This window comes from Molossus molossus, unplaced genomic scaffold (genome assembly GCF_014108415.1).
Source record: "Molossus molossus isolate mMolMol1 unplaced genomic scaffold, mMolMol1.p scaffold_m16_p_5, whole genome shotgun sequence".
Lineage (NCBI taxonomy): Eukaryota > Metazoa > Chordata > Mammalia > Chiroptera > Molossidae > Molossus > Molossus molossus.
This window is the reverse complement of record NW_023425388.1, coordinates 345,328-364,983: the sequence shown is the minus strand read 5'-3', so window position 1 is coordinate 364,983 and position 19,656 is coordinate 345,328. Positions and strand designations below refer to the sequence as shown.

General features: G+C 57.2%; 1 protein-coding gene across 10 annotated transcripts in view; it reads right to left on the bottom strand.

Annotated features, from left to right (window-relative positions):
- The window catches only part of BACH1 (BTB domain and CNC homolog 1), a 64,638-nt gene that overhangs the window by 12,592 nt on the left and 32,390 nt on the right, over positions 1-19,656 (bottom strand). For 6 of the 10 annotated variants that reach the window (XM_036243958.1, XM_036243966.1, XM_036243965.1 and 3 more), the window contains one exon: positions 14,806-17,657. The exons of 1 other annotated variant lie outside the window; for it this stretch is intronic. In XM_036243958.1, the coding sequence (XP_036099851.1) occupies positions 17,202-17,657 (456 nt within the window). In that variant the 3' untranslated portion in view covers positions 14,806-17,201. 3 more of the 10 variants (XM_036243960.1, XM_036243961.1, XM_036243959.1) reach the window with 3 other exon arrangements.

Genomic DNA, 19,656 nt, shown 5'->3' with positions numbered 1-19,656 from the left:
GACCACCGCGGTCCCAGCGCCGTGGTTGACAGCGACTCCCTTCACCTGCCACTCGGGAATATTCTTCTCGAAAGACTTTATTCTATGTTACAGCTTCACTACTTTTACAGTTTCTCACAGAAGAATCCCATCAGAACTTTGAATAGGTACATTAAAACAAGTCCGCTTGGGACAGTGAACAAGGTTATAATACTTAACCAGCAAATAAAATACGTGTGTTTTATCTGTGAAAACCTTGTTAGGTCATTTGGTCATCTTCCGGTTTGGGGGTTTCTCATGTAAACCGCTCACTCCCTCACTGTCCTATTAATTTCTCCACGGATGGTCTTTTCCACGTTCCCCCCTCAGTGGCTCTGGCCAAACGGGCAGCTGGTCCAGCTTTTGTCCCCCCCTCGCCTCCCCCACAGTGGCTCCTCCGCGTCCTCCTGCCCTCACCTGGGCCCTCGATCCCCGCCTCCTCCCTGTCCCCCCCCAGCCCCATCCGTCACAGCCCCTCGCTGACCCCCAGAGAAGGGCAGTGACGGGGTGTCTGGGTCTCTGTCCCGGCCAGTACCAGAGGCAGGTGTGCAGCTAAGAGCTGGTGGGTAAATCACTCATAAAACCGAGCAAACTACAACAAAAAAGAATTTTTTAAATAAAATGAAGAGACTGAAGGGAGAACCCAGTGCCCAGGTGGCTTGGCCGCGTCCAGGCGGCGTTGACCACAGAGGCAAGACAGCCACCGGGCAGCTCGGCCATGTGGCAGCAGGGTTCTAGGCCCCACATCGGATGCCCAAGTTCTGGGTGCTGTTCAGGCCACTGCTCCGCCCAGACTCCTGGGCCCGGCAAACACGGGGTTCTTCAGACGCCCATCTCATCCCCACCCTCACCGCCCGCCCCGCCTCGCCACCTCCCTGCCGAAATCCCTCCAGCACCCTGACGGGTGGTTGCCCAGCTCTGCGGGGGTTCACCCCCGAACGCCAATGCCGCCGCCCTTCCAGGGCCACACAGAAGTTGTTTCTCTGCGTCGTCGTCGCCACCCCGTTACTGCTCCTGTTTCGTGGGCCTCTGTGCACATACCGGACGCTCTGCTCAGAACGGTCCAGGTGCTGCCCCGTTCGACACCTCGACAGCCCCGGCCACCGGCATGGACGTGTGTTCTCTCTCACAGGAGGGGGACCGAAGTCAGAGCAGTTACATGCGGAGGCCGCAACCCCAGAGCTCGGGAGTGCGGTGCGGGGACATGGACGCTCGTCTCTACCCTGAACCACCCCCACATCAGGCAATGCCGGGCGCAGTCCCTGGGACGGTGCTCATGCCAGCGACACAGTCTGGTCTGCAAAGCAGTCACCACAGTCCGCCTGGCAGACGCAGCGGCTGCAGGACACAGCCTCAGGCCCCGGGCCACACGCACACGGCTCGGAGGACGGCCCCTCAGATTCGCACGTGGAGAAAGACTGACGCTTGGAAGCGGGCGGCTGCTTGAAGCATCCGAACTGCAGTGGATTGAATACCAACCACCTCCCGCTCGGGACACCCCCCCCCCAGCCCTCCTGCCTCCTCCCCTGGCCCTCGGAGGGCAAACCCTGCAGTGACCCCGACCCACACTTGCCGGGTTGCCAACGGGTCCATGGTGAAGGCTGATCACAGGGCCAGCATCTGACTCAGCTTTGCCGCAGGGACACATCGGTGTTGGAGGAGATGAAGGGAAAATCGTTAGGCGACAATCACACAGGGAACCAGGACACACGCCGACGCAAACGTGCGTCAGCCTCACAGCAACGGGGAGTCCAGACCAGCGGCCCTGTCTTCGCGGGGGCCCCATTATTCCGGAATTGATCCCCCCAGACTGAAGCAGGGTGCGGAAGGGAGACGGCCAGCATCCCACAGTGCCGAGGAGCTGGACGACGCGGGGCAGCCGAGCCTCGGCCACTGGACGCTCTGGGCAGCGGTGCTGAGGGTGTCGCCCACCTGAGTAACCTCTGACGGTGCCGACCCCTGGAGGTTCTGGGCCTCCTGGGCTGCGCACCTCCTGTCCCAGCGAAGGGCATCCCCGTGACCCCTGGTGGACCCACTTTGTCTTCACACCCGACACTTCCCACGGGTGAGCCTGTCCAGGCTCGGGCGATCCCGCGTCCTCGCCCACGTGTACGGACCTTAGGTGGACCCCTGACCATCTCCACATTCCTCTTAGGCCAGAAAAGGAAGACACGTAGGCCTTTCTAAGTGACCTGAACCCTCAAACCCACGGCCCCAGCCACAGAGGAAAGGGAACCCTGACTGAGCCCATCAATCGCCTCCGCCGGAGAGGCCGGGAGCCGGCGGGCACACAGAGCTTCCCGGACGGTTCCATTTTCTCGCAGCAACGGCACATCTAAGGGGGAAGGCGTCGCGTGCTTCATCGAGGAGGCATCTGTAGGCTCCGGAGCCCAGTCTAGAATTCAGGTCGACATTTTTCTCTTTGGTCCTTTGATTTGTTTCTTTAAAACTGTGTTATCCTCACCGGCAAGCTTGTGCCTTTGATGCAACCGTGAGCTTCTCGGTGCCTCGGCCACAGGCCCCTTCGCTGAGTTAGAATTCGCGTCCTGCTCACAGCCTTCTCGGGCTCCGGGGGCCGTCAGGGGCTCTCGGAGGGAGCCGTGCTCGCGGCCGAGGGTGGGGGCAGAAGTACAGGAGATTAAGGTGTTTCCTAGCAGACTGGGGTGCTGCGCTCTGACACGTTTCGTGACGATGCGTAAGACAGGCTGACGGGACAGACAGACTTCGCGGGGAAGCAGGTCTGATTGTGCTGAGAGAGCTGTGTGTGAAGGGGAAGCCGGCAGGAGGGGGCAGAGACCTGGGCGTGGCGTCCCCGACAGCGGGCTCTGACCCCACATCGAGAGGGCGCCTGGCGGGGACGCCGATGGACTCCGAGATTGGAGCTACGCGGTCTCCCACTGGACTCGCTGAGGCTCCATCCTGCACCGGTGCGTCCGCCGTCGGAGTCAGGATCTTCCATCTCGTACGTAAACCGAAGGTGGTGGCACTTCCTGCTGCTTCCTCCCTTCCTGGTCCCCAGGCTCCTCCTCTGCCCTTCCTGTCTCCCGGGTCCTCGTCAGGGACGTGGTCTCCTGGGAGGAGTGGTGGGCGGACCCTGAGGAGCACAGCCAAACGGCCACGCCCCACCTGTCACCTGCTCACTGGACGCCCTTTCCCTCCGTGGTGAACGGGCACGGACACCGTTTGACACGGCAGCTCACAGCATGGACAGAGCCGTCCAGCTGGGACCTCACCTTCTGTGCTGAGCCAGCAGAGGCGGGCGGCCCGGGGCACCGCGTGGAGGGACGGAACGGCACCGCAGGAGAGTCCTCCACTCAGCGGTACGCGGTGCAGGCCGCTTCCTGAGAAAGGGCAGACATACGTCGGAGGACGTCAGAGGACGTCAGGCGCTGTCGGGGACTCGCAAGCAGATGAGACCCATCCACCAGCATCACAGGTGGGAACATCCAGGCCAGCCCTTTAGATGGTGCTGGGGCATTTTTACGCACGTCACACGGGGCTCCCCAGGCACGTCCCCTCACCATGTCCCCTGCACCCACTGTGACGGAGGGGTGTCCCCCAACCATGGACAGGAAGGATCTGCGGCTCTTCCTGCCGCCCCGCTGCCCACGTCACACACACGACCCCTTCAGAAGAGCCACGCGTCTTGTTGCTGCTTTAATCCCCACCGAGGATATTTTTCCCTTTGTTTTTAGAGTGGAAGGGCGGGGAGAGAAACATCGGTGTGACAGAGACACGTGGAGTGGCTGCTCCCACAGGCCCTGACCGGCAGCCCAGGTACGTGCCCTTGACGGGAACCGAACCTGTGGGCTGTGGTTCAGTCCGTGGGCCAGCACTCACCACGGAGCCGCACCGGCTGGACTCCTCTCCGCTGTTGCTCAGGGCAGGCGACACGTCAAGATGGGCGCGGTAGCTGCAGGTGCCGAACAAGGAGGCCCGCAGGGGCCGCTCGCGTGTGGGGCAGAGGAGCCCTGGAGGGACCCGCGCTCCCGAAACCCTGCTCTGGGCTGGGCACCTGCGTACCTGACCGGCCAGTCCGACCTCGCAGCCAGGGGACTGACAGATGTTCAGCGTTGGGAGGAATCTCAGGTCACCGGGGTTCCTATGTGGTGAATTCACCCACCTTGGGTCCATCTAACCTACCGCGCTCAGTGTCCCCCACCCCTGCCTCTCAGCCTAACAACCAATACGTCTGTGTCAGTCCCGCCGAGAGCGACTGCCCTCCCGAGAGTGAGCCCGCGTCACCAAGACGACGGTGGGCTTGGGCTGACCGCCACACACAGGACTCCTGCACGCCCCCCGCCTGCCCGTGGCCCCGCCCCCCAAGCAGGCTTCTCTGCGGCAGGGGTGAGCCTGTGGGCACTGTCCGCGACCGAGGGATCCTGTCTGCGGCCACGAAGACCACCTGCTTTACGTCCATGAGCTCGAATCCAGTGTCCTTGGATGGCAGGCATTCCTTCGAACGTATGACGTCGTCCTTTTCGTAGGTCAAGTGGTTGGATCTCAGCAATCTCAGGTGGTTCAGTTCCTGCCGATGTGATCTCACAGATGAGGCGCAGCCGTGGGAGGGGCGGACCTGCACCCCATCCCGGAGGCCCCGGGGCCATGTGCGTCCGAGGGGAAGGCGGAGGCCACGTGATGGGAAGCCGGATCCCGGGTATCGGTCTGTCTGTCAAGAAAGCCTCCCCCCACCACTTCCTGCGGGCGACCTGGAGAGCCTGCCGGACCCGAGCCCAGGAGCCCGGGACTGGTGCGGACGGGCTGCCTCGCGAGGATCGAGCGGATGCCCGCCCAGCGCTCCCCGCGGCCTGGCCGCCTGCAGACCACGCAGCCCGTCGCCACCTCCTCCTCCGTGGCCGGCCCACATTCTCCTCGGAGGCCGAGCGTAAACACTCAGGGTGGCCCAGAGGTTAGAGCGTCGGCCCGCAGACCGAAGGGTCTTGAGTTCAATTCCTGGGTCAAGGGCACGTACCTGGGTTGCAGGTTCGACCGCCAGCACCGGTCAGGCGCGTGCGGGCAGCAGGCCCTCGATGCCCCCCCCCCCCCCCAGCAGCAGGCTCACTGTGAGCCGCTCTGGCCTCATGGCCCTCGGCCGTGCAGAGCTAACTGTTGCCCCCGACCCCGCCCCAGCAGCAGGCTCACTGTGAGCCGCTCTGGCCTCATGGCCCTCGGCCGTGCAGAGCTAACTGCTGCCCCTCCCCCGCCCCAGCAGCCCGGAGCTGCCCCAGAGGTTCCTGTCTGTGGCCGGGCGGGGTGACTGGCTGCTGTCAGACAGAAGTGGTACCTTTCTCCTCAGCAACATGCCCTCATATTTTTTAAGATTCAAACTTAAGATGGTCCCGTTGTCCATCTTTTAAAGCGCACGTAAACAAGCCAGCTCTATGGTGAATAACAGCACTGCATGTCCTCCTACCTCCGTGGTGGCCGAACAGGAAGGAGAAAGGAGGAACAAGCTCCAAGCAGCAGCAACATTTCTTCAGATTAAAACATTAACAAGTGCATTTGCTATTAAACATGTTTTAAAAATCTAAGTAAGAAAGATTTTTTTTTATCCTCACCCGAGGACATTTTTCCATTCTTTGTTCAGGTAAAGTGGGAGGGAGAGAGAGAAACAGAGAGAGAGAGAGAGAAACATCGACGTGAAGGGACACATCGAGTGGCCGCCACCCACACGACCAACCAGGGCCAGGGACAAACTGCAACCGAGGTACATGCCCTTAGCGGGAACCGAACCCGGGTCTCTCGGGACCGCAGGCCGACGCTCCAACCGCTGAGCCAAACCGGCCAGGACAAGAAGTAGATTTTTAAAAATACTATCTTACCCCAACAGAGAAGAGCAAGACCACCCCCCGGCGTCCTTCCGCGCCACAGGGAGAAACCCGCCCTTAACCCTGGCTGCTGCCTGGCCACCAAGTCGGCTCCGGGCAAGGGGCTGGGATGAACTGTTCGGTGCGGAATGTAAAGAGGTCAGGCAAACTGTGCTCATGGAGGAAACAGAGAAAAAGTAGCTAGAAAAGCAAGGCAACCTGGCCAGTGTGGCTCAGTGGTTGAGCGTCAATCCTGCACCAAGAGGTCGCCGGTTCAACTCCCCATCAGGGCACAGGCCCAGGTTGTGGGCCCGATCCCCAGTGGGGGGCGTGCAGGAGGCGGCCCATCAATGTTCTTTCTCATCGATGTTTCCATCTCTCTCTCTCCTCCTCTCTAAAATTAATTTAAAAAAATTTTTAAAGAGAAAGGCAAGGCAAAGGAGTAAGAAACCATGAGCTCCAGAGAAACAGGCCAGTGGGAGGTGTGTGTACACGTGTGCACGCGTGTGCATGTGTGTGTACACGTGCATGCTCGTGGAGGTGGGCTGGGACCAGGTCACAGGTCACATGTTTACAGACGGGGGGGCAGTGAGCAGGCACGTTATGTGCTGGACAGTGGCTGACAGCGGCTCCTCCTGCCACAGGCCCCGCGGTGGTCCCTTCACTCACTTCCTTCTCTGACGTGAGGACCCAGATGCTCAGAAGAAATCAAAGTAATTTGGGGAACACTGTCCCGTCTTTGAGAGCTTCCCCGTACGATCCACAGAGACGCCCCCTGAGCCTTATCGGCGGCCCCTCCACACCGTCATCCACGGCTTCCAGGCTCCTCCCGGGGCAGCACGTGACCTGACAGCAGCAACCCCCAGGGACAGTCGCAGGGGCCATGTCACCAGGTCAGAGCCCTGGAGCGAGCAGGCATCTCGGCTCAGCGAGCCCCTCCTGCGGCTGCCTGGGGAGCCCTGCTCTGAGCACCCAGAGGAGGTGAAGGAACAGTCCTGAGGGCAGAGGCACAGAGGGCCCAGCTGCAGCGTGGAACAGTGACCACCACCGACAGGGCCCACGCGGGTCCCAGATGCCCGACCACGACGGGGCCCACGCCGGTCCCCGGCCGCCCGACCACGACGGGGCCCACGCCGGTCCCCGGCCACCCGACCACGACAGGGCCCACGCCGGTCCTGGATGCCCGACCACGACGGGGCCCACGCCGGTCCCCGGCCACCCGACCACGACAGGGCCCACGCCGGTCCTGGATGCCCGACCACGACGGGGCCACGCCAGTCCCGGATGCCCGACCACGACGGGGCCACGCCAGTCCCGGATGCCCGACCACGACGGGGCCCACGCCGGTCCCCGGCCGCCCGACCACGACGGGGCCCACGCCAGTCCCGGCCGCCCGACCACGACGGGGCCCACGCCGGTCCCTAGATGCCTGACCTTGCACGCTGGGCGCAGAAGCTGCAGAAACGACCATCGCATCCCGGGGGCTGGGGCCTGAGGCCGTGGTGCTGCCGAGTGGGTTCCTTCACAGGCTGTGGAGGGGCCCCTCTTCCAGGCCTCTCCCCAGCATCTGGCTGCTGATCTGTGGGTCCCCGGCTTGCCCCCATCTCTGTCTCATCTTCACATAGGGTCCTGCCTGTGTGTAAGTCTGTCTCCAAATGTCCCCATTTTGTGAAGACACCAGTCATATGGGATTGGGGTGCTTCCTGGTGACCTCATTGACCTTCATTATCTTATAAAGGCCACAGTAAGGCCACATGGTGAGCGCTGGGGTCAGGTCTTCAACACAAGAATCTGAGGAAACACGTCAACTTATAACAGGAGCAGGTGCTCGGGGCCGAGCTGCACACCACAGTGAGCACCCGGGCCTCGTGGGAGCCGGGCTCCTGACGCTTTGTCTGCACTGGGATGAGCCCGTGTGAGGAAAACACAGCAGATTCCAAAAGGATGTTGAACACCTCAGAGATTGTTATATCATTTACCTGCTACAATTTTTGCTAGACCACGTTCAATAAAATGTGAAAACAGCTGAGAGTCCTTGCACCTCTCTCGCTTACCTTTTTCGGTGTGGCTTGTGGACATTCAAATGCTCGTGCGACTCACATTCACGCCCACTCTCCACTCTATGGGACAGCAACGCCTCCCACCACGAACTCACCCGGCCCGATGCCTGGTCCCCCCGGAGTTCCTGAGCCTTCCCCATAGTTCCGGGCAGTGATGGTGAAATCAGGCACTGGATCCCCTTACTCGTGACAGGGAGCAAACGGTCAACCTCAGCCCACATCCCTGTCCAACCCAGTGCCGCGTCCGTCTAACCCGAGCGGCTGACACATTCGGCTGATACGCATCTCACTGCACGTCGTCAGACAGGACTCAATTTGGAACCAGCCACGTTGTAGGAGGGGCTTCTATGTAGGTCACCACTTTCTCGGTGACCTTGTGTAGACCCAGACTGCGAGGCCAGGTACCGCGTGGAGGACCTCATCCGAACGGCAGCAGCCCTGAGTGGGGATGGCTCCGGGCGCGATGCTCCTGAGATGCTCCGTTCGCGCCCACCGTGAAGTCACACCATACGACACCCTGGATCATCGACACACGGCCTTGTTCACGAAGGAAGTCACTTCGTTCCCGTGTGAAGACACGAACTTGCCATCCAGCCTGGTCTACAGCTCGTGGCACCGGCACCAGCTCCCACGCTCAGCCCGACTCTCTGACTGTAGGTGGTGGTAGGCTGCCACCTACGGGAAGAAGGGAAACACTACCGTGCAGTGAGGCTCACAAAGCCACAGACACCTGGGAAGAGTCACAGGAACTGAAATACAAGGACAAAACGCACCCCAAAGCCCACCCGTGGCCCTCCCCAGGCTGCAGTCGCTGCAGGACCCCGACTGACCTACAGCAAACTGACACCTGGCCGAGGTCCCTGGAGCCTCCCAGCAGCTAAGCCGCAAGCAGGGGCTCGTGGTGGGCAGATGTCTTGGTGCCGCCGGAGCCAATGGTGTGAGAGCCGCTGGGACCCTCCCTCCGTCGGCCGCTGTTTCGCCGCCCAGAGGCCACTTTGCAAATCGCGTCCCCTCTCCAGCCCTTCCTTACCCCAGGATGTGACCTCAGCAACATGTGACGGACAGCTTGGCGATGCTCCTCCGTTCTGGGCGGCGTCCTGAGGGCCTGAGCCTCAGCGTGGGCCACACGAACGTCCTGCCCTCGGGATGCTCCCTTCTAGTGGAGACAGAAGATAAACAAGAAATAGGCCACACCTGCAGGTCGTCATAAGGACACAGGTGTCACAGAAACAGGAAATGAAGAGCAGGATCGGGGGTGGGAGGGGCGAGAGGAAGGGTCGTTCATGCGGTCCCACCTGGGGAAGCCTCACCGAGAAGGTGGCATTGGGTGAACGTCACCTGGAAGGGTCACAGGTCCTGCGAGAAGGGTGTCCCAGGAGGAGGGGCCACCTGGCCGAGGCCCGTGCGGTGGCAGTGCCCGGTGTGATGAGAAAGGGCTGGGGACGCAGGCGAGGACGAGGGCTGGGGCACGAGCCCCGAGGCAGCGGGAGCCCCTCCGAAGGCCTTGGCTTTGTTCTGAGTGAGACAGACTTGCTGCCACTAGGCTTCTGGCCGCCACACCCACAGCTTGTCCCTAAAGCCACGTCTGGCAGTTTTCTGTCGTGGTGGCCGTCGCGAGCTCCACGTGGACTGGGAAGCACACGTGAACTAAGAACCGTTCGCCTTGAACAGGCTGGTTTTCCCTGCTTTCTTCCTCACAGGGCGCGAAACGCACAGGCGTCACCGTCCCAGACACGCGAGTGTCCCGATTCCAGGGTGAGCCTCTGCCACGAGCGTGTCTCCTGTTCCGCGATGTTTGTCACACAGTCCGTTACCTGAACTCCTAAATGGGGATGACAACAGCACCTACCTTCTGAGGTTACTGTAAAAAGTAAGTGAAAAGTTCAGGGATGAGCTGAGCATGCGTCTGGCAAGCCCTCGCTTTGAGCTCAGGGCAGGAAGGCGTATCCGAACTATTCACGACGCTGAATGATGCTGAGGAGCTCCGGGTAACCGTGAGACGTGCAGGGTCATCCTTCAGGATGAGGGTTCCTCCGCATGGGCCAGGCCGTCCCCAAACAGTACGGGGGTGCCCTGCGCTGTCAGTCGTGTGCAGGGGGCCGGCCATCTGGTTGACGGGAGCTGCTGAGCAGAGAATGTCTCGTGGAAACCAGGAGCCGGGACAACAGCACACAGACGAACGGACGGAGCAAAGCCGCCTCCCTCTGGATCCCCGCGGGGCCAGCGCTGGGTCAGCATTGGTTTTTCTTGGGGTTTCCATTGCACATTTCACTCTACTTTTTTAAATTTTTCAATGACAGTTACATTCAATATTATTTTTATTAGTTTCAGGTGTACAGCTTAGTGGTTCAGGTGGGTCTATCAGGGAAACACTTTGTAAAGTATATTCTGACCATTTTATTTTTCTAATTCTGCATAACTCAGGAAGGTATAAGAAATACTTTTATTGTTTTCTTTATTGGTTTTAGAGAGTGAGGAAGGGAGAGGGAGAGAGAGAAACATCGATGAGAGAGAACATCGATTGGCCACCTCCTGCACGCCCCCCAATGGGGATCGGGCCCACAGCCTGGGCATGTGCCCTGACTGGGAATCAAACCGGCGACCTCCTAGTGCAGGGTTGACGCTCAACCAGGGAGCCACACCGGCCGGGCAGGAAATGCTCTCTGGAAACCCAGCATTCTGGGGGCGGGGAACAGTGTTGAGACATTAAGAAGTCAGTCGGGCCCTGGCCAGTTTGGCTCAGCGGTTAGAGCGTCGGCTTGCGGTCCGGAGAGACCCGGGTTCGGTTCCCGCTAAGGGCACGTACTTTGGTTGCAGTTTGTCCCTGGCCCTGGTTGGTCGTGCAGGTGGCAGCCACTCGATGTGTCCCTTCACGTTGATGTTTCTCTCTCTCTCTCCCCCTTCCTCTCTCTCCCTCCCACTCTATCTGTACAAAAAATGGAAAAATATCCTCGGGTGAGGATAAAAAAAAAAAAAGAAGTCAGTCGGAGGAACAGAACTTGGGTAGCAGAGCAGACACGGGTCTGGGGTGTCGGGGAGCCAGGGTGCGAGGCACCGGCCAGGGACACGCTGCCGCGGGGCCAGGTCAGGCCGGTGGGTGTCGGCCAGGGCGAGAGGTTCCAGACCCGCCTGCAGGCCTCTCGAATCAGGAGGCTCACCGCAGCGTTGACTGTACTCGGAGAGGCCTGTCTGCGGAGAGCCGCCCGGCCTCTGGAAGCGGAGCAGCAGCAGACGGGCCCCTCCCAGGAGGGCGTCCTTCAGGGCCCAGCGCTGTGCTGGGGCCGTGCAGTGTGGTGACGGCCGACAGTGACCGTGCAGGATTCTCTCAGCATTCTGCCACCTGCAAGGACAAAGCCGGAGTCCAGCCGTGACGACGTCGTCCCACGAAGTGATTCCCATGACCCGGGAGCTCTCGTGCCCAAGCCTGTGGACACTGCTGAGGGCTGGGAGTCGACGCAGATCCTCAGGCCAGTGACGCTTGATGCCCAGCGGTCAGTGCCCACTTTCTTGAAGCTACTTTCTGGGAACTTACATTCAATTGGCAGAACTGTCCCCAGAAGGCCCCCCGGGGAGACAAGAGGCCTTGGAAAGTGGGCGCCATGTGGCAGGAACTGACCGGCAGGCGGCTGGCAGGGGCGACGGCCTCCGGCCCCGGGAAGGTGCCTCAGGCAGGGCTGGAGACAGCCAGGGTGACAGGCTGCAGCTTCCAGTGCTGAACTGGGGCCAGAGCCGCCAGCACCCGGCCCCGGCCCAGGTTCCACCTGGGGTTCAGGCTGAGGAGAAAGGCGGGGACAGACCTGGGTCCCGGTGCCTTGTCTGTGCTCATCTCTGGGGGCTCAAGCCCCTGTGAAGGAGAACCGCCCCGGGAAGCAGCTCGCTTCAGCCTGAACCGCCCGCAGGGGCGGCAGGAAGCCCCGGAGCCTGCGTCCCTGCGTGGTCCTGGGAACACGCAGTGAAGGGCTTGGGCCCCGGAGCAAAGCCGTGGGTGGTTTCTCCCAGCTGATGCTCGCGCGCCAGGTGGTGAGTCAGCGCACCGGCGTCTCGGGGAAGCGGAAACCAAGATATTCTCATCTTTTGACCAGACAGGGGCTGAGGCCGGGGGACCGAGTGTGTCCGGGATGGGCTGTGTTAGTGCCTGGGAACAGCTCGTTGGGAAGCAGGCTGGCTGTGGGGTCCAGGCTGTGCTCACTGTCCAAGTCTCCAGACCCAGACCCGAGCGCACCAGACGGCCTGGGCCAGTTCGTCTGGGCCGTGGGCTGCGGCCGTGAGGCTCCCACAGGGAGCAGCGCTCTGGCCGAGGTGGGTCTGAAGGAGGAGTTTGGGAGGGTAATTTCTGAGTTTATTCTTCCTACAGTGTGAGTACTTCCAACTCACAAGGGCAAAATCATTTCCGTTGTTTAATTCTTGCACTTTGTGGAGTTTACTATCCGAAGAAGGGATTTAACCTTCACGTTTAACGGGAAGGGTGGACCGTCAAGTCTGGGCTCTCGTGTTGCCAGCGTTTTCTTATCCAACGGTCTTTCGTGAATTTTCCTGTGGGGGGCTTTCTACGTGGGAATTTGGACTCACGGCAGAACCCCTGGCGTGCTCCATCGGACACTGAGGCAGAGAGAATCGGGGATGGAACCAGGAGGGGTTCGTGTCCAATCTTTGGTACCAAGTACCTTTGAGTTAATTACTGTCGGACCCACTGCAGAACCTCTGGGAGAACCACGGTCAGCCACCCACCGAGGGGCCCAGGGAGCTCCCCAGAAAGAAGAGGTCGGTGCTGGGGAAGCGGCCTCAGGCAGGTGGGAACGGGCCTGCTCTCTCTCCAGGTGACGGCCACAGCCTGGCTGAGCCGTGGAGCAAGGCCAAGCCCAGGTGCCAAGAACTGAAGCAGGAACACAAACAGGGACCTTCCCCCTGTCCCGGTGTCCAGGACCCTCCCGAGCACCCTCCGGCCCCACCCCCTTTTCTCCCCCTGGCCCTGGGAAGGATCCTGGACTCTCGTCGGCACGTTGGAACGGATGGTGGGCTGCCCCCTAGCCTTGGGATCTGCCCTCCCAGGGACACCCCGCCTGCTCCTCCGCGGGCTCTGCCCTGGTGAGTGTGAGCAGAGCGAATGGCGGGGTCCAGCCACGTCCCGGACACTCAGTGGGCCAGACAGCCGCGCGGCCGTGTCCTCCAACCGGGCCTCCACCAGCAGGGTGGACGTCACTCACCACCTATTTCTCAAATGGTCCAGAACTTCGGAAGCAGGTGGGGGTGCTCCTTACCGGTCCCCAACAGAGACGACAATATTCACTATGTACACTTCTGTTCTCGAGCCCGTCTGACCTCAGGCTCCCATGACATGGTCAGTGTCCGCAGGGTGCTCTGGAAGATGCTGGGGACACTGTGGTGACCACACCCGGGGTCCTCATGGAGCTGACAGTCCACGGGGTCCCCTCCCCTGCGATGCTGCCTCCTCGAACCATCTACACATCAGCTTGTCGGTACCTCACTGCACCTTCTCCCAGAGGATGCCTTGCTCCGAGGCCTCACAGGGCCCGTGATCCCTTCTGCTCCTTCCCGCGACTCTGCAGCCACCACCCTCTCACACGGCTCACGACTCTGCAGCCACCACCGTCTCACACGGCTCACGACTCTGCAGCCACGACCGTCTCACACAGCTCACGACTCTGCAGCCACCACGGTCTCACACGGCTCACGACTCTGCAGCCACCACGGTCTCACACGGCTCACGACTCTGCAGCCACCACGGTCTCACACGGCTCACGACTCTGCAGCCACCACCGTCTCACACGGCTCACGACTCTGCAGCCACCACCGTCTCACACGGCTCACGACTCTGCAGCCACCACCGTCTCACATGGCCGCTTCCTCACGGGCAGCCTCTTCCTCACGGGCAGCCTCACCCAGGCTGGTGTGCTGAGGGTTCTCAGCCTCAGCCTGGCCGACATCAGCGGTTAATCCTCTGCCGTGAGGGTCAGTCACCCTGTGCCTCAGACGTTGGGCAGTGGTGCCTGCCTCTGCCCACTGGCGGCCGTGTCCACATCCTGCCCCTCCCTGCCTCTGCCCACTGGAGGCAGTGCCCACATCCTGCCCACTCCCTGTCTCAAACACGCAGGAGGTAAAATCGCCCGGCTGAGAGCCCTGACTGCCAGAGAGCACATGCATCACCGGCAGCTCTGAGCAGCTGCGCTGGTCCCAGCGCCGGGCTGGAAGTTGGCTGCCACATGGGAGAGTTAGCGCGGCAGGTGAATCTGGAAAACTCAGGGACTGGAGACAGTCATTCAGGAGCACTGTAAACGCTGCGCTCCCTTAAACACTCGATGGCTAGGATTTTTTTTTCTGGCATAAGCAGCAAATAATGAAAGATTCCCTCAGACAAATGCCACCGTCACACTGATTACTGATCAAAAGGCCAAGATCGGTGAATCCACAGGAGAGGTGCAGAGTGGAGCGGAACACGCTCTGCTCGACCGCAGGGTCAGGGCACCCCGCATGTGCCGTCTGCTGCAGCTGGATGCGCATTTGGGAGAAGACAGGCACCAGACGCCGCACAAGTTCACTTTTAATGAAACACGACCTCAACAGGATGTGGGTATATAAACTTAGTGGTTTTATTGCATTGTTAGAAAATTATATTATAATTAAGAAAGATACAAAAAAATCAATAGACGTTTATTTACAATTAGTATGCCATTATGGCTTTAAATTTCCATTTACCCAACAGGTCTCAAAGAACAGTTTATTACATGCCTTAATAGAACACTTACAATATTTACAAATTCAAAATAGATGTTTTGTAACTGAGAAAAGTTCACCTGAGAAGTCATGGTAATGTTGCCATTTGTCTGGTGTTCCACGCTGCCAAGGGGCGGGGCCCACGCAGCCATCATCTGCCACATCACACGCTGAGCTCCTGTCTGAAGGGGTTACACGCTAAGCTGCAGTAAATACTGTTCTAAAAGTTGGAGAACCAACAATCTAACAACAAATCATTTGCTACAGGCCTACTGAAATAATAACAAAATTTAAGGTAATGGTATTTTGCTGAGTTAGACAGAACAGCTCTTCAGAAACATCAGAAGCACTGAGAAGGCGGATCCGCACACCGGGACAGCGACATGTAGACACATCGCACACACGGAGACAGCCCCCACCTCTGCGAGGGAGCGATAGCCACTGTGTGCTCATAACCCTGTTGTGTGTCTTCGACACTCAAAAAATCAACTTAAAACAACTCTTTAGAAAAAAGCTTCTTTAGAAGTTAACTTGATGACAGGCATAAATGTCTAATCCTATGCAACACAGAGAACATTTCCCCACCTTAGAGGCAAAAGACAAAGATAAAATCTATTTTCTCTTTCTGTTCCTCTGTTACAACTTGAAAGTCATGGAGGTATGAGGTAGTGTAGTTTCATATCACATGCTGGCTGTTAAAACAATGCTGTTTTATGAAATGTTACATTTGGCCAATAATCAGAATATCATTAAAATAAACCCTTAATGCTAAACTGTTTATAGGTAGAGATAAATTTAAATCAAGTGCCTTAAAAATCATGTTTAAACTCTGGAGACAACAAGGCTTTATCACAGAGGAGGAAGCAGCGTCCAGGCCATATGTACAGGGGGTCGGGCAGAGGTCGCGTGCACACACTGGTGACAGCTGTGTCCACTGAGGTAGGGAGTCAAGGACTCCATTGGCTTGTATAAGGTTCTACATGGTGTAAACCAGAAACGCATTCATATTATTTTATATTCTGAAGTTGAAACTTAAAATCACAAGTATCAAAGCAGCAGCCACACGGGGACGTGTGTCCACACAACTGCTTTATAGGACAGTGGTCACCACAGCACTCACCCTCCTCCCTGCACATTCTTGAGTTATCTATAAAAGCCTCTAGAATATTAACAAGCCCAACTAGTTTCCTCTTATCACAACTAAGCCAATAGCAGGGCGAGCACACAGACCACTGGAACTATACTAGGAATATCTCCCCACCCTCCACCCCCCCAGAAAGGGAGGCATTTAACAAATGACTGAAATATTCTATGTGGTCTCCACAGACTCACAACAAAGGTCTCCTTGCTTCAGATGTGCTGCCACGGGACGATGGTCGTCTCCCATGTGAGCCATACGGCCTGCGTGAGACTCAGGGTGCCATCTGTGAAACCTCTTTGGCATCTGATCTTTCTAACCCAAACACCCTAAATTGCTCCTTTGTACCCTTTAAAACTGGGCTTTGCAAATGTTTCTGCGACTGAGAACACATGCAATGTTTTTAACTGCAGGAGGCCAATGGTCTATAGCTTCTATTTCCAAACAAACCTGTGCCCCAGGCTGGCCAAGCACCACAGGGGAGCACTGGGCTCACACAAACTGTGCTGAGAAACGGGGCTGCAGCAACACAAAGGGACTGTGAAATGCTGTCAAGAGGGCCTGTGTGCCTTACACACCAGGTCTGGGAAGAGAGCAGATTCGAACTGGCTTCCAAACCCAAATGCACAAGAAACAAGATCGAGTTTCCTCCTGTTTCACAAACTTGCACGTTGTTCTAGAGCCGTTTTTATCTACAATAATGCTTTCTGCAAGTAAACCACAGGATTTCAGAAACAGAATGAAAGTGTCTGCCCCTCAGAATAATGCAGGTGGCCTCTGCCGGGACATCTGGGCAGGCAGGCCCTGGGGTCTGGGGAGCGAAGGGACACTGCAGCGCTCTCGGGTCCTCCACTGGACAGTGTGTGTGGAAACAGACCGTGAGGGACAGAGATGTGGTGCCGACCGTAGAGGAAAAGAAGAAACATGACACTCACCCCGTTTATGCACCAGAACTTCTGAGTCCACCACAATGAGCAGGGCCTCTGCCTCCGCCACCTGCCTGCCCAGTTTCCCAAAGTCCCAACAGAGCTGAGGGGTCACAGTGCAGCCCCATCTCCTGGACTTGGCAGGAGCTGCGGAGCTGAGACCGCAGGCAGCTCTGCAACACCCTGGGGCGTCTGCAGACACGCGCGGACTGTGCGGATCTGCTCCAGTCCTCATTCTCGCAGTTTGTTTGAGTGAGAGGAAGAGTGCTGTTAACAGTTAATATTCTTTATAAAGAGTTGTCACAGCCTCACTACACGTTCACATGTGATTGCTGTGTCGGAGGCAGGCCATTTCTGCATCTCTTGTGGAGTCGAGGAGAAGCCAGGGCTGACCTCGGAGGTGCTCCTTAGCAGACGACAAGGGAAGACAGTATTGTTCAGGGACAGGTGCTAGATGAGGCTTTCAAGACCTATGTCAGAACTTCAGCAGGAACCTGACGGCTCGAAGGAAGCGTGAGGCTCACTCGTCAGTAGTACACTTATCTGTCATCTGCTGACAGAAGTCTGAGATGCCTGTGCTCTGTCGACAGGTCTCCACAAGCCCAGTGTGCTCCGGGGCCGCCCTGGAACTTGGGCTCGACTCTGGGCCCTGAACACAACCCGACGCACCGCCTTTCCCACTGGGGTAGCAGGGACTTCGCTCCCCGGCCAGCGGCGCAGCTGGGAGCCCCTCCGGTAAACTCACAATTGGTGGAAACACAACAGCACCATCAGAAGTACTTTTTTCTTTTTCAGAAATTAAAAACGAAAGTGGACAGTCTGAGGCCGAGTACTTGGCGAGTATCTGTATCTGTTCCTGACTCAGAGCCGCCTCTTTACAGACTTGCTGGCAGAGTCCAGTCAGATTCTGCTTCGTCTCGCCCAGCGTGGACAGAATGTGGTCTCGCTCCTTCAGCAAGCTCTCCTTCTCACTCTGCTGTGGAGCATGGAAGAGATGAAGGACTCATGTTACCAGCTCAGCCAACATTTCTAAGGCAATCAAACACTTACACTGCCATGTCTTCTCACTGAACAAGATCACATGGAATCTTTCCTTTCAATTCAATAGAGAAATATATTCAGTCCCTCAGGTTTGTAATCCCTCACCCAGAACTCTCAGGCCTCAGTGCATGCTGGGATTCGGGATCGCTTAGATTAGAGAGAATGTGGATGCACCATCTTCCTTCTGGCAAGGTCTGGACAGCACCCACTATCAAACATCTCTACACTTCTCAGCAAGACACCTCACATTTCAAGTCATGCACAACACAGGGAAAAGGACTCCACACGGCCTGATGTCACTGCATCAGTTTTGGCCACAGTAGCCGTGTGGTGCCCAGAGCTCCCCACAAGCTCCACACCTGCTCGGACTCACACCCTGGAGCCTGACCTGACCAAGCATTTCCTCTGCGCCAAACGTCTCCAAAGTCACCCTCTCTGCCGTGTGAATCACACGACTGCTGATTTAAGTAACATTAAACCCATTTTATAGGTGGGACTCAGCGTCTAACATGCCCAGAGTCAGAAGGCTAACGTGTGAGATGCCAAAGTGTGAAGAACTAGTGTTGGGGGTATTTTCTGTTTGTTTTCTGTTGCTGTTATTATTATTCAAAACCTCTGTCTCCACAGGACTCTTGGGAAGTCTTGCTGACTCCTGCAGCCCCGCCCACCGCTGCTCTGCTGGCAGCCTGGCCCCTCCCTCCCTGTGCAGCACCTCCTCGCACCCGCACCCGCACCCGGCTCCTGATCTGGCAGAGCAGGACCAGGCGAGCAGCTGGTGGGGGGAGGAAACAGAGGCTGGCGCAGGTCAAAGGCTTCTCCTGGGAGCGGCAGCAGCGCCCCTGGTTTTCTGTGACTGGCAGGTTCTGAGGAGCAGAAGCTGCAGGTTAAGTCACAGAGACGGTGACTTTATAGTGATGATTCTCTAAGCAGACTCTTTTCTGGAACAAAAATGGCTACAAGGGTAAAAAAATGTGCTTTATATAAAAGTACTATTACAGTTTTACATAAGTTTTCCTTAAAAAACTGTGTGTAAATCCCACTATGGTAGCTTTTAAATATTTCATGGCATCTAATATTTTGAGAAAATGTACAATGACTATAAAATACTAAAATTTTACATTGCAAAAAATTCTGCAATGTCGAGATTTTTACACAACTGTTCTGTTTTGAAAAACATAGGTAAAGTCATATTTATATATACATGTATCTATAAGTTAACAAATAAAACCAAAATCAGGGTTCGACAGGTAGATTTTTCTCAGAGTTTGCCAGCTGTAATTTCCCGATACCATGTGCAGGTGCCTGGAGGTGGGAACAGAGCCCAGGTGCCCTGTCCAGAAAGGACACAGTTCATGCAGTCAGCACCCCCTTAACCCACAGATATCATGAAGACACAAGTACTACACAACTTCTGCATCTTCAGATAAACATCAGCACGATCTTAAATATCCAGGTGTGCCCCGTACAAGGCGGCTTGCTTTTCCACAAGTAAAGCTGACAGGTGCAACCCTGTGAGCCTACCGTGGCTGTGTCTGAGGTTGCATGCTCCACCCTGTCCCTCTGTAACTAACTCCGGCTCAGCTGTTTCTAGGCAGTCAGCTGACTTTCCATCACACACTAGTTTCAACACACATTTACTTCAGCAGCACTGAGTTCAATAACTGATGGTTAAATGAGTAAAACTGATTCAGCTTAATCACTTCGTGATCAGTATTAGAGACACCTCTCAAACATGCTCAATTCCTGCTACCTATTTCTACAACATAGTTTAACTTCCTTACAATGCAACTATATAAATAGTAAGTTTGAAATGCTGTGGCTTTAATCATAGATCTATTTTTTTAAAATGAATAAAACCGGTGTTCTGGAACCATTTTGCACCCATTATGCATTTTATGACAACAAAACAAATTTACATTCCAATCTACATTTTC